Source organism: Falco biarmicus, chromosome 4 (assembly GCF_023638135.1).
Source record: "Falco biarmicus isolate bFalBia1 chromosome 4, bFalBia1.pri, whole genome shotgun sequence".
NCBI lineage: Eukaryota > Metazoa > Chordata > Aves > Falconiformes > Falconidae > Falco > Falco biarmicus.
Window position 1 is genome coordinate 55162956 of NC_079291.1, and position 23272 is coordinate 55186227.

At 42.8% G+C, this 23272-nt stretch overlaps 1 protein-coding gene across 5 annotated transcripts in view; it reads left to right on the forward strand.

The window, feature by feature from the left end:
* Window positions 1-23272, forward strand: part of PRKAG2 (protein kinase AMP-activated non-catalytic subunit gamma 2) — a 222620-nt gene that overhangs the window by 137431 nt on the left and 61917 nt on the right. For all 5 annotated transcript variants that reach the window (XM_056338754.1, XM_056338755.1, XM_056338756.1 and 2 more), the window contains one exon: window positions 13045-13259. In XM_056338754.1, coding sequence (XP_056194729.1) covers window positions 13045-13259 — 215 coding nt within the window. The remainder of the gene's footprint in view (window positions 1-13044; window positions 13260-23272) is intronic.

Genomic DNA, 23272 nt, shown 5'->3' on the forward strand with positions numbered 1-23272 from the left:
GGCTGGGGCAGGTGAGCAGCAAAGCACCTGCTCCCCTTGCCAGGATCTCGCTTGTCCTGTGAAGGGGTCTCCTCCTCTTCAGAATGTTTTAGGTTGAATTTACTTCCTTCCCGGTTTGAAGCCCTGGACCCAATCTGTTTCCAGCTGCGTCTGTGGGCAGGGTGGTGAGGTGGGGGTTGTAGTAATCATCTGCTCCAAGCTGAAGAGCAGCATTAGAGCGGCTCTGCAAGGGCTGATGCAGCAGCCTCGCCAATGGCTCGGTCTGGTCCTGGCTGGTGGGGTCATGGAGGTCTGGTCCTGCCCCCTGGTTCCCTCCTTGCAGCCTCTTCTGAAGCCCCTCTCCACGTCTGCCCCTGTGTGCACAGATTCTTGTGGGGTTAAAACCTCAAATAAGAGGGCATGCACGTCTTCTGAACATTTCCTCTCCTTGACCATTGCAGAGTTACAGAAAACAGCAGGGCAGGCAGTTAGATCACTGCCTACAGGTTCTCTAATGCAGAGCTTCTCCCAGTAATCGATGTAGCCACTTTCTGATCCATCTGTGGAGGGAGATATTGAGATCAGATATCTAAGACCTGTCCATGCTTTTCTTCTCTGGCACGTTAGCTAGTCAGAATTGTTCCCGCTTTTTCCCCTTACAGTATATTAACAGTCATATTATAGACTTTGTCTGCATCTCTTATGTCTGAGCTTTCGGACACTGTGTTGTCCTGGTCAGGAAGGTAGCAAGCGTCACGGAAAGGCTTCTGCAAATGTACCTGCTTGGAGATACAGCTTTTGCCTGATGCAAAGGAAGCACCAGTCCGTTCACCTTATGTGACTTTGATGGCTGCTGGATTTACTAAGCTCCTGCTGTTTAAAGTGTGCTAGGCCTCTGGGTTTGTCACTTAGCTGTCTTGTATGTGAACAGACATGGCTCGGCCTTCCTCAGTCTGAGGGCTGAAGCAACGGCTGTGAAACCCCTTGAGTGTGAAGCGAGGATAGCTGGAGTGTCAATGTGAACTGGCTGTCCACAGCTGATGCTGGTGTGCAGGAATGGGACCAAAGTCGCCGGGGACTTAGGGACACATCTGCAGAAGGATGAGGACTGGGGTGATGGAGGGTGGGAAGGCAGAATGAAAGGGCAAAGGCAGATCTGCTTAAATAGATCAGGTTTCCCAGTGAGCGGAGAAATCTCTGGCATGAAGGTGTCCCCTACTCCAAGGAGTCTGCTGTTGAGGTGCTCACTCTCAGCATGCTGAGTCCTTTTGGCTCCTATGTTTTCATATGCTTTATAGCAGGGTGACAGCTCTGAGGAATAAAACAAGCCAGGAGTGTGACTGCTGTCATGCGCTGGAGGCATGCTGTCATAGTGACCTGGGATGGGCTGTGGGGTGAAGCTGGGGTTGGATGACGAGGGAGGGGAAGGATTTCCTGGAGAGGAAAATTGCCTGGCCAGCCCTTTGGAAAAATGTAAGCGTGCTCTACTGAAGGGCACTTGTGCTTTTTCCTGCCAGAAGCTCGCAGCACCACAGAGCTGGGTGTTGAGAAGAGGTATCAGCTGCAGCCTGTTGTGCAGCCGAGCAAAGGAAGCCGCCCTGTGGCATGCTTTTGGGGGCTGGTCTTGCAGGTGCTCTGGTGAGTAGGCAAGTGGATGAGGAAGGTTTAAATCAGCCTGCAAACAGAAGGTGAAATAACAGGAAAAAGGGAAATGAGTGAGGAATTCCTCTAATTTATTCCAATAGCATCAGTCTCTAGTGGACCCGAGATGCATCATTTTAGCAGGAAGCGTAGAGAGGAGAGGAGACGCTTGGTCTGCAGAAGGAGGCAGATCAGAAGTCAAGAAAACATAGGTGACTGGGAAGGCAGAGGCCAACCCTGCATTATGTTGTTGGCACGGTGTGTGGTCAATATAAACATGTGAAATCAGACCAGGTGTTGGTTGATCCAATGCAATGGACATCACTGAAGTTTAGTCCCCTCCCATGAGTTTGAATTTTACTCATGGGCAGGTGAGAAGAGTAAGATGATGGAGTTTAAGGGGACCTCCAAAATGAGAGAATCATTGGATATCCCAAGGTGAGTGTTTGTCCATTCCATGTGACTGATATTTATTCAGGTATGTATTTACGGTTTCCTTCAGGCTTATGTTAACAAAGTAGGGACTAATTTCTGGCTGAATCCTTCTGTAAGTAGGGTGGGCCAAAATGTCCATGGCTCTTTTCAGCATGTAGCATGCTTGCTAAGCATGTTTGACTTCCACAGTTGTGGCAACACCAGCATTGACAACTTCGTAGGCATACCTTTTAGTATAGCTTGGATAGCCTCTTGGGGTACTTCCTGGCTCCATCATGAAGTTTTAACATACAGATGTGATATCGCTCCTCTCCAGCCTCATTTCATTGCTGTATCATGACAGTATGTACTTTATTGGTAAGAGTGTGGAGAATCACGGCAAGAGGACAGGGCTTCATTTGATTTTAAGTTTACCCAGTTTCTGTGCTGGGAGAAGAAAATAAGATGGTAACTCATTCCTTATATCTGGGAAGCATGGTACGTAAGTACATCCCAATTCAGGGCCTTTTTTAAGTCTTTTGCTACAGTTGTGCGTTTGGTACATGGCTGTGCAGTTGCCTTCTCCCCTTTTTTCTCCCTTGTGCCCTCAAACAGATCCTAGATGGACGATTCTATTCACAGCAACTGTTAGAAGAACTCGGTCTGTAGTTTTCTGTACGCTTCTAGTGGTATAAACCAGCAATGCCACTGTATAAAGTGATTCTGCTTTCTTCCTGGCTCCTTTCCCGCTGCCTTCATACTTGCGCCCAGACGCGTGTTTGTACTGCGTTGGGAAACTAGTCTGGGTTAGAACTAACCCAGAGGACAGAGATCTGAGGGTAGTGGTAATCGACATCACTTTGAGATCTAATTGTGAAAGGCAGAAGAAAGCCGGTGTTGTGTGGACCATTTTGTGGGAAGGAGAGGGTTAGTCTGAGCAGGAGAGTGTCTAGAGAAAGCAGCCATTTACTGCACTAATGTTCAATTAAAAGCATGATCCAGCACCAATGAAGGCAATGGAGATTATACTACCAAGTGGCATAAGGAGCAGGAGCAGGCTCATAGCAATTTATTTCCAATCTAACAAGAGCCATGAAGTCATTAATTATTTCTTCAGAAGGCTTTGGTAGGTGTTCTCGAGAGCGCTGTGCCGTCTCTGCTGTGCCATATGTGCACAAAAAGATTAATTCCCAGGTTAGCAAGATAGGAATTATGATGAGGCAGAAGTCTGAGTCAGACACAGTGGGGAGAGGCAAATGCCGCAGGCTGAAGAGGTGCTTGGACTCCTGTTGAATTTTGAAAAGAGCTAGAATGAGGGAGATTTTTTGTTCTTTTAATGAGAGAAGAACAGAGGGTTTGAAAAACGTGAATTTCAGAATCAAAGCAATTGCAAATTATGGCTCCATTCTCTAGCTACAGCTTTCCCGAGGTTCTGCAGTACTTTGCAAGTATTTAATTATGCTCACCTCAGTGCCCTTGTAAGCACTGCAGAAAATAAACAAAAGTAAACTGTGCTGCAAGACTTGCAACCCAGCTGTAACTCTGATGCCTTTACTAGCACCTCTGGAGCTATTTTCTTCATTATAAGAGTAGGAAACTGAGGCTAATAGAAGGTGATAAATTAAATAGAGAGCAGGTCCCAGGACCCGAGTCCTGAAGACTCTGCTCTGACAGCCTCATAATCTGCTGTTCTGAACCTCAGAAAGCGGCACAGTCTGAACGCTGGCCTTCTTGCTGCATGCAGCATTACAGTATGCATTCCCCCGGTGCCAGCCCTGGGGCTTTCATGCACACCCTGTAAATGAATATCCTTGTGGTCCTCATGTCTGTCTCTCGGTTACACAGAGAGTAGATGTACTATGCAGAGGAAATCACCCACGGTGATTCCAGTGGGGTTCTGCAGGCTCGGATTTAGACTGTTCTTTTCATTAACTCGGATCTCTAATGACATATTTGTAAAATTTTGGTGGTGTCGTGTCCCCCCCCCCCCAGTTTTCATGGGGTGTTCCTCTGCTTTAGTGTGTTACAGAAAAAAGGTACCTGGTCAAGGCACTGATTTAGAGCAAGCAAGCTATGAAAATCTTTGCCTCGATTCCCTCATTTTTAAAATTTACATTGGATGAGCATATCCTAAATCACAGCAAAAGCAACAACTTACCCTGTTCTGCACCACCACACCACACCACCCCAAGCAGCTCCTTTTGAAAGGCTGGCATTTAGTGCAACGATTAAGTATGAAATCTCTAAGTGTAACATTAAGCATCAGAAGCGAGTAATTACTTCCCAACTTGGTTTTGTATGTTGTGCATACGACATTGCTTCTCCCACCTTTCCCCCTTTATATTTTTCTCCTCTTTTCCTTTGCCTGTCCAAATAGGCCTGTGTTCTCTTTGATGTTTGTGAAGCATGTTGCACACAGTGGGTGCTACCAGAAGCAACATAGGAATGATGGTAACTATGGTTTGGAAGCTTTGCTGTGCAAAATCCAGGAGAGGGTGCTGGGGCAGGAAGCAGTTATGACAGCCTCTAGCAGAGGGCAGGGTGACAGAGAGACAGGCTTTGCTGGTCCCTGAAGTGTCACCAAAGACAGGCAGTTTGCAGCTTTCTGTAATGGCAGGGGAGCATTTCGCTCGGCTTGTCACAAAACAGCGAAGAAAGCCTAGACAGGACAACTGAGGTTAATGTGGAAAGAGCTGTTAAATGTTAGCTTTAGCAGCCAGACGTCTTTGCTAAAATAGAAAACAAAAGTTATTTCATTAAATCCTCTGAACACCAAGTACTCTGTGAAAGTTTAAATGCCAGGTGGTGTATTAAGTAAATAAAGTAGTCGTGCTGTAGGCATTGTTTCTCACAGCAGCCGGCTATAACCAGCACATAGTACAAGTGACCATGTGAATCTCTGCCATGTGATGTAGTGCTGTGCCTGGCTAACGTGCTGTTACAGGGCTGGGAAGTCAAAGGAGACTTTTCTTTCAGCAGTTATCAGTATGTTGATAAGCGCCAACTGTTGCACGTGGCTTATTTGCATGGATTGGCTTAAACTCAATAGTCATCTGGTTTGGATAAGAAAAAGAAACTCGGGGTCTGCAGAGATGTCATGTGTCTTCCAGCACAGTTTGAATGAAGAGGAGTGATTGATTTCCATTTTAGTGACTGGTTAGATTGGTATCATAGCACGGCACAGTTAGCTTTTGTTATAAGCCAGCAGTTACCCCCAGAGGCAGCGGCTGCAGAATGTCATACCCCGTTATCAGCAGCCCTGGTGTGCACACAGCAGGAGCCGTTTGGAAGGTGGCACTCTTACACTCCTCCTGCTCTGCCGCAGTGGCAGGACTGGAAAGTCAGCCCGGTGATTCAGAAAGTGAAAAGCTGGTATTCGCAATCTTCTTGACCCCATGCTTTGTGGGTGATGAGGTCATGGGATGCACAAGAAGGTAAAGCATTCTTTGCTCATGTGTGCTTCTCATAGAGATGCATGCCCAAACCCCCTCCTTCTGCTTCTTGTGGTTCTACAGGATGTTTGCCCATCATGCTGTTACCTGCTCAGGATCACCGCAGATACTTCACTCCTGTCATTGGCACATGTGCTGGCAAGGTACACGTTGCCTGTGTTTCTGACAGTGCGTGCTGGCCACAGCCGTACGGCATCTGGTAAAGTCTTGGTGCTGAGTCTCTCAGTATAATTACCATGCTAGGCTAATTGCTTGCGTCTGGCTGAGGTACTTGTTCAGTAGCTACCTCAGCCATTACCAGGACCTCTTTATTTATCACCTGTCAGGCTGTCCAACACCAGTGAAATGTGCATTTGGCTGTCTCAAAAAAACCCCAACCGAAAAGCACCATTTTTTGCCATCAAGCTCCTGGGCGATCTCTGCTTCTCTGCTATGAATTATCTACCCATGGTATTCTCTCCAGTATTTGCAAGACAAAGGAGAAGGGGTGGCAGAAAAGTGGGAGTTAGAAGCCAGGCTGGAACCTTCCTGCCAATGAGAACTAGAAAAATCCCATTGGGAGAGATGTCCTGCACCAGGATTTCTGGTCTCTGCTTGCTGTGCTTGCATCCCATATATATGTCGCTTTAAAAGCAAGACATTCATAATTGTATACATCTCTGGATCCTATATACTCCTTCCGGCAGCTTGCCTATAGCCCTAAGAGCTCAAGTTCAGAGCCCATGACAGCCACCTCTCTCCTGACAATTAAGTCCCCTGGTCAGCTCATGTACTGTGATAGAAATTTGTCTGCTGAATAAAGGGAAAATGCAAGTCTGTTGAAAACAGGCAATGCAAAACCAAAAGTGATGAAACTTGTAGCTGTAGAGGATAACTACTAAGAACCAAGTGTGAAAACGCAGGGCCACTGTGGAGGTTTCAGTCTCAGAAAGGTGCTAAGCTTGGGAGAGGGTAGAAACCAGCTGCAAGGGTGCTTACGCAGTGGGACCAGGGGAGCTCCGCAGGGTCGCTCCCCCGTGGCTGGGAGCCTGCCCCTGACCAGCCTGAGAGTGCATGGGCGATGACTGCTTTGATCGTGTATCCAGAACCTCGCAGGGCACTCTGAAAGGGCCAAACAACACAAACCCAAACCCTCCCAAGGCCTCAAAGCCCCCTTTAGCTGAGATCGCAGGGGTAGCCTGCTTGCTGTTCCCAGATGGTGGGTACTTGAAAAGATGCTCTAAGGAAATATTATTTCAGTTATGTTGGGTAAGCCACGCTGACATAATGTGTCAAGTCTTTCCAGATTTGTCAAGGACATTTCACAGATGTAAGGTAACCACTGCAGGGTTCTGAGCAAGGCTGAAGATCCTCTGTCTAATCAGCAGTGCAGGAGAGATCTGCAGTAAACCCTGTAAAGGATACAGCTCTGGGAAAGCATTTTTCCTGATCAGCCTTTCCTCATAAAGGGACCTTGAGCTCTTCAGAAACCAGCACAATTCTCAGCTTTACTCGTTGAACTCTGCAGGTCCTGATTTCTCAGTTTTACAAGGAAAAGGTGTTACATTGCAGATTCCACATATATGAGTGTTGTTTAGGCATGTAAATAGACCACAGGCGGAGTAGAACAAGCTGAATTCTGGAAACTGATGTGGCTTTGTCTTTGGTTTTACAAAGTGAAACAGCTTCGAAAGCAGAAGTTGGAGCTGTCTCGTTCAGGTATTTCTGTGGCTGAGACCACTAAAGGAGTGGTTTCCTTTACAATGTTTGAACTAACATAAAGAAATTACATTTTTACTGCAAAAATATACATTTCCCTGTGAAACTTTTCAGAAAGCATATGGTATTTTAATTAAATCTAATTAAATTTAATTAAAGAGTGTATTTCCCCCTTCTTTTGATTAATAAAATCTGAAAGATGGTTTTGGAAACAAGTAAGCTTCCAATTGAATTGTGTACCAGCTACGTGAGAAACCATGGAGCTGTTTCAGTACAATTGAAACAATTGTGCTTGCTAATGCAGCTGGGACAGAGGCTGCTCAGCCAGGCCCAGGAAGCTTAGATGAAGGACTGGAAGGCCTGGCCCTTATCTGAGCGATACACCGTTGATCACAGATACAGGCTGTACGATTCGACAGCAGAAGCTCTAGTTCTTTTACGATGGGAGGCATCCTGAATTGATGTGTAAGTGAAAATGCTAGATAGGGCAGGAAATTTTCTGGGAAGTATCTATTAGCTTTTTTGGTACAGTAACTCTTATGATTACTTTTCAGGCTTAATTATATTATTATTTTTAACTAACAGGTATTTTACAACATTTAGTGTCCGTATCACCAGTACTATTTGAATGGAAAGAGCCAGTAGCCATTTACCTGCTTATGGGTTCATAGTTTTACTGCCATTAAGTGGCATTAAACTTCATTTCACATAATTGTCATCGATTTGCTTATGTGTCAAAATTAACATAGTATTGTGTCTGAAGAGTGAATCAGCTTAATGAACAGCCGGCTCAACTCAGATTCGCTTGTGCTGCTAACTACTTAAAATTCAGCAACCACAGCCTGCCGCCTTCTCTGTTTCACTGCCAGCTGAAGAATGGAAATGAAAGGACCGTGTTGTCCTGGGAAGGAGTCAGACAAAAAGTGTCACATGGAGCCACTGCAAATGGAAAATCCTTTTGGTTTTTTTCTGAGAAGTTTCAGTCTAAATGGTAAATTAATATATCATTGTATATAAACTTGGAAAGCTATTTAACAACGGCTTTACATGTTAGCAATTACCTGCTTGATCAGGTACAGGATGAGAGAATACTGAAGTGTGATTCCTAGGAAGAGGTAAACTGCAAAAGTGTTTTATTTTTCATGGCCAGTAACTCTCACCAGTTTTAGCAACTTCACCTTAAGCCCACAAATAAAAAAAGTTTAAAAAAAAAAAGTAAAGCTTGAGAGCAGGCTGCTGGCTAGATCCTTTGGCCCTCAACAGGGGAGTGTGACTCCCCTGTCACAAACCACCCAAAGCCACCTTCTGCGTAGGAGCATTAGCGCATCCCTGAACTCCATCACGGCGTCATTTGTGGGCAGGTGGCTCCTAAGGTTCAGGGGGGCAGGAGCTGTTTTTCTTTCTGGAAAAGGGTTGACATAAAAGGGAGGCTTTGGCAGGAATCACTGGGCTGTGAGCATCCTTCCTCCCAGAAACTGCCAGATGCATCCTGCCAGGTCAGGCGTGAAATGTAGGTGGCAGAACTAATCGTGGGTGTCACCCGGGGAATGTAGGAAATGTGGGAGGGCAGCCACCCTTCTTCCCTTGGGAGTACGCAAATGAGAGCATAGTGCTTCATCCTTTCCTGTTATGGATCAGTAGAGGGCTGGTTTGGATCAGAACGCCCAGGTCAGCGGGTGGAGAACTTAATGCTGTGCAAAATAAGGGGTTTATTTACAAGGAATAATTGCAAATACCTAGAGAAACAAGCGGAGGCAGCAGCATTGGTTTTGCATGTTTGTCACCAACCGAGTACCAGCCAGCGTTGCATGCGAGCTTAGGCAGAGCTGCGGGCTCCGCTGTTACAGCAGGGCTTTCCCGGGGCTCCTGCGTCCACCCTGTGATGTGCAGCCCAGGACAGAATGCTGGGCCATCACCACGTGCCACCAGAGCCAGCAGTGCCACGGGGGAAGGCAACTGGAGGTAGCCCCCTTTTGCTCAGAATTAAGACTAGTGCTGTTTAGTTCTGCTGGGATCTCACATACATATTCTGAGTAAAGTTACACTATAATATGAAAGTTGTTTCTTTACATTCATGCAGTTTTGCACCATGTATTCACATAGTCTTATGAATATTCTTAGCTTATGCATCTTCTATTATGCAAATGCTAGGGCTTATGATTCATCAATATGGAGACCACAAAGCTATCCTCTCTTTTCATTCGTTTTGTCCCCAGAAAGGAAATGTCAGGATGATTCATAAAAAGCAAAACTCCTGGACTGTTTTAAAACTGGATAGAGGCAGCATTCAATAGAAAATATAGGACAAAACCTTGCATTAGCCAGTGACACAGTAAATGATCTGCTAGACTTTTTTCTCTCTTACATTTTTATCTAAAATTCTCATTTTATGTTATGGAAAAAGGAAGAGCTATTCAGTTTCTTAACATGAATATACGACACTTCATTATGCGTTTCATTGTCTGATGAAAGAAACATTAGCATGAGATAATTACTTGCCGTATCAGTTCATCTCCTTACTAGAACCAGTAGTTTGCAGCCAATCTCAAAGATTGTTTCTTCTCCAAAATCCTATGTATATACTGAATTTTTTCAGCTTCATTATAGAAGATTCTAGAATTGTTGGAAAGTTTGCTTAATTATTTTATGCCTACCTTCTCCAAAATGAAGTGTTTTCAGCCATGGGACACAGCTGTGTCTTGTCTCTCCAATGGACTTCTTTTGTAGTAGAACAGGGCAGCATATACATATAACTATGTATTTATACCAGTGGTGCCTGTTTAGACGGCAGTCCAATAGGATTAAAGTTATTATAAAGTTCTGTTACTCCTGAACTGATTTTGGTCTGGGGATATATTGCAGATTTTCATTCTTTTATGTGGCAGGCTTTTATAAAATCCTTTGTAGGGTTTAGGATGTTGAGCTCTATCGCAGCAGCCAAAAGTCTTTTGTTTTAATATTCATGAAAATATTTAACATTTCCTATGGGATTATTCCTTCAGTCTCAGTATTGTACAAATGTAAATAACATAGATACCACAATAATGGTATGAAGTAGGCTTTTAAATACGGAGGATTGAAAAGATTAATTACATAATTTAATCAAATGCCCTGAAAAATAATTATAATTTCCCCTCCACCTCTGTGCGGCAACTGAGTCACAGAAAAATTGAATCTCAGACGTATTAGGGTGTGCCTCAGGGTAAGTACTTTATGTTTTAAGTGCCTAGTTGAAACAAACAGTTCTAAGACTCAGAGTGCTCCCAGTAAAGTTGCTGGAGTCACAGATGCTCTTAATCCATAAAAAAAGCACACTGAGTGTGCGAGACTGGCATCCAAAAGCAGATTCACCACCAGTGAATGTTCTTATAAAATGGAAACCATGCTGTCTGTCCTGGCCGTGCTGGTACACATCTATACTGAGGTGGCAATAGTTTTCATAGGATGTAAGAGATGTTACTTCCTTGGTCTCCTTTGATCCACACCTTCCTGTGTCCTGTAGATGTCCTCTGCACTTGGCAGGCCAGCCTTGCTAGGACAGTGAATATGTGGTTTCCTTAAGTCTCGTAATCGTTCTTTTGGCAGAGCTTGCTGATACTGGAAATGGTTTTGCAGACTTGCTGAATACATTAGTGCACACTGAACGCATCCCAGCAGCAAGACTTTAAGATCTAATGGCATTTCTCTCCCTTTTAGTGGTTTTACATTTGCATCAATTACAGCTACCATCTACCTCAAACCCCAGCCTGAGTGCTCAGGAAACATTTGTACATCCATAAAAACACAGAAGACGAGCATCTTCCCCACAACTGTTTATCTCAATTTCTCTGTAAGCAAAAATTGAACAGGCAAGTTAGGTGTCCTTTTAATCCTTTAGGATGTGTAACACTCTCCAGTCCCACCTCAATCAGGAGAAGCTGAGGACATTCACAATACCAGGGTTGTTCTTCTTGCCTCACCCCGTAGCATGTCACATTAAACAACATTTATATCTGCCTACAACACCCAGTCTCCACTGGACCTGTGGCTATTGCTGCTTGACTGGCAGAGCTGCAGGTCTCCTTATGAGATGAAATGGAAGTTACGGAAGGCAGCTGCAATTTTGGAAAAGGACTGAAGAGAGGGACTAAGTAGGGGGTCCTTTTTGATTCCTTTGATTGATTTTTCAACCCTTTGATTCCAGGATTTTCTCTGACAGAAATAAATACATTACATTGCACCACTAAAGCCACTACAAATAAAACACATTAGAGGCTAATTATTTTGCAGGTTTCTTGGTGAGTGATTCTGTTCTTTTAAAGTTAAATCTATTCATATGTAAAAGCCATAAAGAAAGTAATTTTCAATTAAGAATGATAGCTAAAGAACAGTTACCTAAATTCCTTGTGAATTCCTTTAGTCATAAGATATCACAACTCTTCCCTGGGTATTTCAGGAGTAATAGTTTTTTCAAGTAATAGATCCCTCCCTGAGTTGTTGGATTTCTAGCCTTCTGAGTCTAGCATCTTAGTGACTAGTGAGTTTTATTCTTAGTTTCCATCAATACAAAGTTTTCTTTGAAAATGCTGCCTGTGAGGTAAAACGTGACACTGAGAGGTAATGAGTATAAAGCGAGTTGTACTAACGCACTTTGTCCTGGGTTGAAAGGAAGGACCAGTAGAGGCTGCGGGCACCACCAATGCCAAGCTTTTGAAAGGGAAAAAAAAACTTTGGTGCAAAAAACTCTGTGGAGCCTTGAAAGATGAGAAGAAAGATGAGAAACTGAGAAAATGAGCTAGACTTAACATAAAGATGTATTACCATGTTTTCAAACACTTGTTTGAATGGCTTGGAGTTTTATGCTTATTTAATGCTATCTTATCTGCTCCCTTTCATTGGACTTTAGTCCCGTCTGGACTAACTGATCATCTGCACAAATCTCTGGAAGTACAAGAAGTGAACCAAATTCAGAGATCATATAGCCCACTTAACTTAAAAATATGTTGCTCTGTTCAGCCTCATAGTTTTTTATCCATTTAAGTCTGTCCTGATTTATGCTGGCATAAGCGAGTCATCCTTTGTTTGCTGACGTACATATAGATATAACAAGAAACACAGATGTTGTAACTTGAATTTTATAATTGATTGTGGCTGTCTGCTGGTTCTTAAACGGATAACAAATATAGCTTAAATGATCTGTTTGATCACAATTCACAACTGCCCTAAGAACGTAACCAAAAATACAGCTGGGGTTGATGCACGTGTCAAATAACAACAGGATGCTCACAAGAGAAATGATCTGCTGCTGATACTGATTTTCAGCAAAATATATGAGTAATCTTTCTCCTCAAAGGCCACTGAAAACAATTCTAATTTGTATAAAGGCATTGCCAAGAGCCTTATAGAAAGCAAACCGAGGCTCATGGGAAATATGCCCTGTTCCTTTTTGCCTCTGCTCCTAATTTTATTCTAGCTGCTGGCTGTTAAATAATGAAGAAGAAGAAAAAGCAACTATTAAAACTCGAGCTGTTTGCCATGAGCTGGAGGTAATCCTGAGACTCACAGGATTAAAATTATAACAATAAAGTAATGCCAGTGTCGAGGATCATTTTAGAAATCAGCAATCAGGCAGGAGGTTAATACAACATGAACCTCCAGCGCTCTCGCCTTGCCACTGTAAATGGATCAGACAGTTCGCCCAGTTGAATGATTACAAGAGTTTTACCTGCAAGGCGGAGCAATTCCCTTTCATAAACGAGGAGGTGAGGTACCTGCTCTTAGTCTGGGGAAAGGTGATGAAAAAATACATGTTCACTGTAAAGCTGAGATTTCTGTCTGCTTTTCTTCTGAACTGATCTCTGGTAATTATTCTTGTTTACAGCCTCTGGCCTCTCCTCTTCTCCATCCACCCCAACACAAGTGACCAAGCAGCCCACGTTTCCTCTTGAATCCTATAAGCATGAGCCCGAGAGACTAGAAACACGGATTCATTGTTCTTCACCTCCGGACACAGGGCAGAGATTTTCTTTGCCTCCATCTCAAAGTGCAGCCAAGCCTCCTATCATGACACCAGCTCCCTGTGCTACCTCAAAACCAGTAAGTAAAGCATGTGTCCAGTTTTCCACTGGGAAATGTACAGGGTTGTATGTTAACTGTTTCTAGTATTGCAACCAATGGGCTAGAACCATACTGTCCATAATGTGGACACAGTGTGAGACAATGTCGTCGACTCTTTACTTCAGCCTTGTCTCAGCTTGCCCGATGTTCAGCTGATAAGGCACTAGGAACCCAAAGATGGCAGCTCCTCTTCTGGTTTACCCAAATAGCAACTCATTTTTGCATGCTTCTCAAGTGAGTTTTGATACGGCTACAGATCCCAACATACACTGCTGAGATGCCGCTTTAGAGAAGGATAATATTTTATGTAGGATTGTCTTTTCTCTCCCTTAGGGAGAGCTGATGAGAGAGCTAGCAGACAAGGAGAGCATATTGAAAAGAAATTCAGAGCATGAGCTGCAGGAGTCCTGAGTGCCTGCTGCCTCTGGAGTCTGAGATGACTGGGACAGCTGGTGACTAACGGCACTAGTTGCTATCACACCTCCTGCCCCAGCTCTGAGCGTAGAGGAAGAAGGGCAGCACTACCGGGGTATTCATCCAGCCCTCCACATAGTAGAGTTGTCTTTGTAAGAGTGGTTTCTTCAGCTCCTGGGAATGCATGACCTCAGCAGTTCCTGGCAACATGTGAATTCCAGCCTCTGATACTCTCCACCACAACATCCGCACTGCATGACGTTGTGCCTCCTCCCCTCTCCTTTGGCCAGCCTGAGCCTCAGAGGCATCGCTCCTTTTCTTTTCTCCTCTGCCTTTTTTGCCCCTTCTTTCTTTTTTGTGTTATTTTTCTTGCATTAACTGTATCTTTCCATTCACCGTTCCCCTCCCTCATGGAACTAGCAGACTGTGATCTGTCACCAGTTAACTATCCTGCATCTCTTTCCCAGCTTTTGGTTTTTTTTTTTCCCTCGGAATATGAAATCTTTGACATTTACTGTATCTAGAAATGTACAACTGCAAATGGCATAAAGGTCCATGAAGTCTGTTTCCCTGTGGAATGACTACAAGTTCTGTTTCATTCCAGTTCTTAGTTATTTTTTAAAGCAGGAAGCTTCCTCCCACTCGCCCATGGGAAAGCTGCTTGGGATCTGAGTGCACTAACACAGCATCCCAAAACCTTTCTGCCCTGGTGTCAGGTACCTCCACAGTAGCAGCAGCCATTGTTATGCTGGAAGTGTTTAGGTACTGGATCAACATTCACTTACTACTTCCAAGTCCTTCACACATCCAGTTAAACACGTGCCCTGTTTTGGGGACCCTTTCTGTAATGGTTGGGGAGTCTCTGATTTTCATTAATCCTTTTTTTTTTTTCTGTGGAGAGGCTATGATCATTTGCCTTTATGATTAATAGCCATTTTCATTCATTGTTTGTTACATCCTTTTGTACCTGTAACCAACCTTTGTTTTTCTAGATTAAGCAAGTCAAACTCTCCCTAGACTTTCTGTTCTGCTGCTATGCAGAAGTAAATAATTAAAGTAGCAAATAAAATGAAATAAATAACATGAATTTATAGTTGGGGCAGTCCAGCAGTAACTTTTCTTCAACCAACTCTCTGCTTTTTCATCTAAGTAGTAGTCTTGGGATACATAAATTATGACACTCAAAGGCTTGTAGGACACAAAAGTATTTTTGGTGGGTTTCAGTCAATCAGCCATATTATTTTCAAATGAATAAGTTTATCTGTGTTATGCAGCTATGGAGTGGTCTATTGTACCTGTTAGAATAGACATAGGGAACAACATAATCTTAGCACATTCCACTGACCAAAAGACTGAAAAGTTTGTGTTGTTCTTAGTTATTTGCTGATTCAGACAATATGAAGTTAAGCAGAATATGCCAGAATAAAGGAACAGAATTCTCAGCAAGTACTTATCAACTGTTGTGGTTGTGTATATGTACAAGAGAGAGTCTGGATGGAAACTCAGTATGTTGGACTCAATTACCTCCCGTTCAGAAGATACAGAAATACATAGGATGTATAGCGCCTGGTTATCTTGGTTTTGTACCTTCTGTACTCATTTTTATCTGAGAACAGTGAGTGTGCACGGCTGCCAGTGAATCATTAGGTTTTTTGGTTTACTTGGGAACAAATGTCAGCAGCTACAGATCTGTGAGGAACAAAGCCCTGGATGTTTAATTTTCAACATAGATGAGAGAGAGATTTGCTGAGCTCTTCCAGTAGGAGAAACTGTTAGAGGAAGGAAAGGCTGAGTTTCTGCAGAAAGGTGTGAATCTGAAGCTGATGGGTGTTCACTCAGGACTGTAGTGTCCTTCAGTCCCTGTACATGATTTACCTAGCATTCCTTTACAAATATGATGGCAGTAGACCAACATTCTTGATTTGAGTACTGTATTTCAAACATTTCATTTATCCAGAGCTGTGTGTTAATAATTACATGTTTTCACAATGCACATACCCTAAACAAATCTGTAAAAGGCAAACTCAATTTCTTGTTTACTTAGATCACCATTTCTTGGCATAACAATTCCAATGATCTTAAAACCACACTATAAATTATATGATATATGGTTTCATAGTGGCCATGCTGTTAAACGATCAGTTTAATGACAGGGAAGTTTCTGTGTTCACATCTGAAACAAGAAGCTGACTCTTATCTACAGGGCCCTGTCAACTTAAATCTTATTTACTTATTACATTGCTTAACTAACGATGATAATGTCTGAGATCCCAGAACTATTACAAATTTTTTATGATTGCTATATATATTGCAGTAGCAAAGAGGACCCAGACCCAGAATTATTATTAAAAAAACCCCTACAGAACAGCAGATAACTATAGGAAGGTGCCGTATCAGGACCTGGAACTAATCTTAGCCCATTTTTGTAATGAACTGCATTTGAAGCCAATTGTGTACTTGGTTTTTGTATGTCTGAGACTGTGGTGCAGAATGGTTAAATCTGTTCAGTCAAAGGGAAGGCATGGAGGAGAGAATAAGATTCTTAATTTCCCTAAACCTTTCATGTTTTAGTAGCACTTAGTGTCTATTCTGATGTGATATTTAAGCTATGAATTTTGGTGAGGGGAATAAAAAGTGGGAGACAACTCCTGACAGAGGGAGATCCTCCCTCAGTGAGTATCATCTCAACACAGTATACAAAGCTAAGCAATTAACCGCATGCTAAATGGATGTCTCTGATAACCACTACGGTCTGCGTTTATCCCACCTAACTTTAGAAACCTATCTGAGCCGCTTAAGTTGGGAGTATAGTAGCTCCAGTTGCCTCTGTGGGATACCGAGAGGCATTTGCAGGGGATGAATCAGCTCTTCAGTGGGCTGGAGAGCCTTTGGTGCTGGTTATAAAGGGAGTGACTCCAGGTGCTGCATTTCTGACTGAGGCACTTCTGTTAGATGTCCCAAGCGAGATGTGATGAGCCTGTGACACACCGTGGCAGCAGCTCTTACAGGCTTTCTTCTGGGTGTGGAGGTGTTCCAAGTGGTGGAGTTAGAAGGTTATAATGAGAAATTCAGCTGATAAGAGATCAAAGCTATACCAAAAGATTACTTTGTGCTGCATTAAATGGAGAAGGAGCAATTTGATTTTTCATAGTACAGTTCATGACTCTGTACTTCGGCCCTGTGTTGTTTGGACTGTGTAACCTTCAGGCAGTAAGTGGTAAATGATAACTCTTCTCTAATGTGACATTACTAGCCATGAAAGGAATGTAGAGAGGTTGCAAATTCAATAACGAACATGTTTGCCCTGTTTCCGCTTTGCCCGTATTTTAAAGTGGAATGTAGTATGCTGAGCTTGATGTGGTTGTATCCTTTCCATTTCATCCTTTCTTCTTCCACTGATGCATAAGATACTGTGAAAACAGCAGTACTCCCTGTCTCCTGCAAACACAGGCATTTTTTGTGGTACATCATTTGCTGGCCTTTATGGGCTTCCCTTTTCCCAGCATGAGAGGAGTCCAGGCCAGAGAAAGAAGATGCTAGCTCCAAACTGAGGAGTTGCCTTCGAGTTCTGTTCTGGTGAAAAACAGGGTTGGGGCTTCCTCTGCTCAGAAGTGACAATGGCAAAACATGGTTTCAAATGGTCCTTTCCCTGTGATTGTGTAGTTACCCACTGCTCTCCAAATAACTTCTGAGCCAAGAAATTTCCCAGAATGTTCTTAAAAAGAGGGATCTCAGCCAGAAGGTAGTCTGAGACTTACTCCTTTGTGTGAGCCAGTCCTGTTAAAACTGCAGATATAGCACACAGGAGGGACTGAGAGAGTCTGGTTTGGATTCATTTTACACAAACTTTGCTGCTGCAGCATCTGGAAGAGGAGAGACGTTAACGTACAGCTGGGACTCGCTTCCAGTCCTAGATACGGAGAGAGAAACAAGACTGTTTCTGCAGCTACCTGCTTGTTAAATGGTAGCACTTCCTTGCAAGGCGATTTGTGCTGTTTCTTAGCCAAAACGTAGTAAACTCAAACCCAGGGCTGTTAACTTGTTCAGCATGAAAGGCTGTTACATCACACCCTGCTGCTGGCAAGGAGCCTGGAAGCCGGGGTATGTGCAGCAGGGCCTTCAGTTTGGCTGTCTCCAAAAAGCCATGCCACCCATCAGAGCTCCATCATCTAGCTGGCTGATTAAAGAGGTTTCAATCGGAGGAAGAGAACAGAAAAGCGTTCTTTGATTCTGATGTTGTCTTAAAAAAGAAAAAAAGGCACAGGCTGGGAAAAAAAAGGAATTCAGTCTGCAAATGTACAAGAGCTCCCTATTTCAGCATTCATGTGGTTTAAGGCAATATATTAAGAGTGCCAAGACATTACTGTGATTCAGCTTTGATTTACACCACAGTAAACTGATCACAGAAATTAAAGCCAGAAGGGCTGTCATTTACCAGTGAAGAAAGCTCTTGCAGTGGTGTTGTGTCCAGACTAGTTTTAAGTGCTTTAATACCAGCACTCCTTTGGGGAGATGATAGTGTTCTCTAATAGATCCTATGGGCTGTAACAAGCTATCATTGTTCAAATATTTCTCTTTACTGGAACTGTTGCTGTCCACCTGAAAGTATGTTTAATTTAAAAATGTTATATACTTGTCCAACAGTTGGCATGTAACTAACTAGTTGCAATCCTAATGAAGGAATAACTTTTTTATGAACTATGTAACGATTGCACACAATATTAATGGGAAAATCTTTTGAGCCCACCTGATTTGATTTCAGTGTCCTTTGACAGAGCATCACAGTAGCTCCACTGAATTGAATGTAGGTTCACAGAAGAATTATTTAATATGGTTGGCAAGTCTATAGTAAGATTCAGTAGGACATGAAGAACAAATGAACCAGTAAACTGACTTGCAACTGAACATTCAATAGAAAATAGAAAGCTTCAGCTATACCACACGACTTCTTTTTAATTACAGCTCCCATTTAATTAATATTCTGTTTTCCCAGTTCACCCTCTCCCTATTAGTCTTATCTTTTACATCACATTTGGTATCGCCTTCCCCTTTTAGTATTTAGCATATGCAACAAACATCTTGCTATCCATTTTCTACTGGTCATTTTTCTGTTTTTTTTAAAGCTACTTACTTCGTTTAGAAGAAAAAATGTCCAGCCACAACCTCCTGAAACACTGGTTTCCTAATGTATTTGTATTCTGGTTGCGGTGTTCAAATTCACAGCAATCAATCTTAGGATGCAGAGAAATTGTACTGCACAAAGATTATTTTTTCTGCCCTAAGGAAATGCGTGTCTGTGTCAGTTTGTGGCTTTTTCTGCAGCCACAGAGATAATTTAATCAACTATCTGTGGATTTACTCAGTGGAGGATTTATTTTAAGGGCACGGAATCCTACAATTCCCATTCCTCCTTGTCCTGGATCAAAAGGAGAAGGCTGGGTGGAAAGGATGAAAAGCCAGAATGCTGAGTCCACTCAATTCCCAGCTGCTTTGACAGCTCTCATAAGGCTGTAAGTAGCTAAGGCAATTAAAACTAGAGCATCTATGAGTCTTTTTTAAGATACACATTAGTATCAAAATCATGACCCCAGCATCCTGTAGACAGAGTTAGTGGCTTAAAGCTAAGTTACTTTTATCACCCTAAGTCCTGCACTATGCATGGTATAAAAAGGCTAAACCTAAGGAACTGGCCTCGTGTCTATATAAATAGATCTCTTTTGAGTAACATGATTTAAGAGGGTGCTTTAAGACTGACAGCCTGGTTTTACCCATTGAACTGATTTCTCATGGCACAATTTATGTCTGATTTTCAGACTTGTTAATTTAACAAGCACACTGTTATTTTGCTAGAAAATGGGAACTTTTCGTAACAGTAAGCTCTGTCAGCAATTAGAAGCTGGATACATACTCTCTGATTTAATGTAAAGTTGCAGGTTAATATAGGGTCACTGACAGTTTCTTACTAGCTATATCTGGGCAATTTTGGAACACAAAACGTTGTGTCCATCTAGGCTGTTCATTCACAAAGCAGTAGGGATTATAGACCAAAGTCCTTCCATGAGAATGGAGGAGAGTCGCAGAGTTTTGAACCTTTCTGTTGCGCTATGCCGGCTCGTGTGTTGGACTACAGGGAAAATACAGCTAAGAATAAGCAAAAAGCGCCTATGGAAGGGAATGCTATGAATTCCTTGCCGTCTACATCTCCCTTAGCCTGGTTTTGTCTATATTTTATTTTTAGATACACAGTCTTTAATGGCCAACAGAGCTTTAAAGTATGTAAAAAGCTGGTCGTTACCAAAAGGATATGGACAACATAAAGCAGTGATACTCCTTTGTTACTTCCTCACAACATTCTCCAGTCCCTTCCTCTGACTGGATGAACTGTTGAAGCTGGGAAAAATAAAGGGGATGTCACAAACAACATTCACTTCTGTATGGCTTCTTCCCCCCAGCTTTCGTATTTTATAGTGTCACTACCTGCTTGTGCGTGAGGAAATCTATACAGCTCTTAAAAATACAGCTTGCATCTGTGTTTTCTTCTTTTAAGATTACAATCAAGCAAGTTGGGCCATTTGAAAGTCAGCTGCATGGGCTGCTGACTCAGAAGAGGACTAGATACCATCTTGGCAGCAGCTTAGAAAAATGTTTCCATTGTGCTGGTGAAATGAATGCAAAATATTTATTCTTTGAGCTTGTTCACAACAGCGCTCTTAGCTGGAACTGAGGGTGGGGCCATGTGGAAGACATTTGTAGGAGGACAGTAATGATTTGTACCGTGCCCAAGGTGTGCATAATCTTATTTTATGATTAACAAAGGGCAAGGCTTCTACCATATGGGGCTTATAAGCTGAAGTGTAAACCGGTCAAGTAATCAACAGAGACTAAAAGAGAAAAGGTAGAATATCAGCAAAAGAAGGGGAGGGGGCAAAATTCGAGAAGGGAGGTTCTAATTCAGTCTTTCTTCATGTGTAAGGTTACAGTAAATTGCCAGTGATAAGGTTAATACCTTAGACTTTCAAAATTTTTATCTATCATACTTTTTCACTTAGAATTGCATGAGCCAGGGCATCCACAGTATGTAGACAGTCTTCTTCCTCGTACCTCGGAACAAAAAGTTACTAACTGCTATTTTGTGGTACATGAGCACATATGATTCAAGTAGAAAAAATAAACGTGATTCTTGCCCTGAGGACCGTATTGTCCAAGAGCCTGATCTAGCAAAACAGGGCAAGCAGATTCTAAAACGGTAAGAAAGCATTGGCTTAAACAGGATTGCTCCTAAGCACTACTTCTGGCATACGCTTGCAGAACAGATTTGAAGTTTAGCCATAACATAGCTAGCAATGACAGAAGGCACTGGAGAAGGGTAACCTGAAGGTTACAGCACTGTGTTTGGTTGGGGTTGCTATGTATTTATGTTGCTGAATCTCAGGTGCTGTTTTGTTTTGGTGAATGTCAATGTGATGATGGCCTCGATCCAGGAAAGCACTTAATGTGTGGTTAATTTTAAGCATTTTGGTAGCCCCGTTGGACTCAACAGTACTAGAGCACTTAAAGCGATGTGCATGCTAAGCCACTGCTGGATCGGGGTCTTTGTACAATGTTATTCTATTAAAACACAAATGACTAGCACAAGTGCTGAAGATGAGAAAGGAAGCTGATGGACAGACAGAGGATGGAAAAAAAATAAGAGTTGGGGAAAACATTAAAGGTTCAGAAAAGACTAAGCAAGGGAAAGAGCTTGGGCAGCAGAAGAGAAGAGAGTTCCTGGTGACAATGGAAAATAGCTAATCACTGAGTGGCAGGGAGAGCAGCAGCTGCAAGATCCCTATCTGCCTGCTGTTGTGTGTTTGGCCTTTCAGGCTTTGGCTGTTGGGATTGTATTTACTTGGAAACATTTGTGGTGTGTACTAGGTCAGGATCCAGCTCCTTACAGAAATGCAAACAGCTATTGACGAACACATGACTTCTGGAAGAAGACAACAAATTCCTCTCCTACCCCTTTCCCTTAAGCACACTGATAATGACCGTGCACGAGTACATCCCAACAGACCTGTTGCACGCAGGGGCAGGATGCTGTCAAAGCTGATTTCTTAGGAAGCACTGCAAGGAAGAGTTTCCATGGAAAGTGCACAACTTTCTTTCCTGGAATATGTCTTCAGAAAAAGGCAACAAGATGCCACCGAGCATGGCTATGGTACAAAAGGACACAACACAAACTGGTCACCAAGTAGTTTCTTCCTTCATCCAAGATCTTACGGGTACAGAGGTTACATTTTGAAGAAAAGGATGCCTTCCTTAGCCTTCCTTCTTTTTCTCATGGTCCAAAGCATTTGGATGTTGCTGTTTTAGAGAAGAAATCTTGGAATTCAACAGCGTTTCTGTTGCAGAGTCAGTAAGGAAAACAAGAGTTTTAAAAGAATGAAAATATAGTGCCAGTAGCTGGGGATGCTTTGGAGATCAGAGCGAGCTGGCTACCTGACTAAACTATCTGCCCTGTCAGAGATCACTTGTGCAGCTCTAAGTCACTTGGTCTCCCAGTGCCTCAGTTTCCCATCTGTAAAAAAAACAACTGGGTTACACTCCTTCAAGTCAAAGAGATGTTATGATGATAAATACATTAAAAAGTTCTACAGAAGTCAGATATTTTTGAACAAGAGCTGCAAGTGACTTAAGATAAGTTAACCATAGATAGCATGTGTTGTACTTGTTGTAGCAACAGGGTTTTACACTTACAGACTGTAACTGTGTGTAGGAAACCATCATGTTTTCAGAGGGTATCAAGATTTACAGAAAAGACCACTGTAAAGTAGGCTGCTCTTCCAAGCCCTAGGGAGGCATGTTAAGAAACAATTTCAGCTCTTTGTGGACATTTAACTACAGACTAAATTTGCATCTAAGCTTATGTGTTTGTGCACCCATTGTTTGCCATATCCACACTATAAGCATCCACTGCCCGTGAGTATCTGCATCTCCACAAGGTCAGCAGTAGCAAGAGCAAGGTGGCGGGCTTCCTGGAGGTGTATCCCTGGTCCTTAGCGTGGAACTAATTTCAGGGATTTTTTTAATTCTAGTTCCTGGTATACAGGGAAAAACCTTCCCAGTATTTCCATGTCTCTTTACGGTATTGTTTGTAGTCATAAAACATTTAGCTCAGATACTTGATATGCTTCTTGCTTAGCACAGCCCTTGCTTTGGTCCTTCCCAGACAGTGTCAAACACAGAACCAGTACAGAGGATGACCTGCTTTCACCTGCAGCATACCTGAAATGATGGAAGGATATAGTTAAGAGGCTTTCAAAAGGGAAAGCATGCATGACAGAAGGAAGATATCCATGGCATGTTGCTGTCATTGCAGATTTCTTTTGTGCGTAACAATAAAAAAGAAGCAGTGCACAAAAATTAGGCCTGAAGTGATCAGTAGTAGACCTGGAAATAATTCGGGACGAGGGTTAGCTTCCTCAAGCTATGCAGATTCAGTGCTATCTGAAAACCAGCTTTTTGTCAAAAATGAATTTATTCAGAGATTACAGGTCAACCATAGGCTCTGTGTTGAAGGAAGTTTATTAATGTATTGG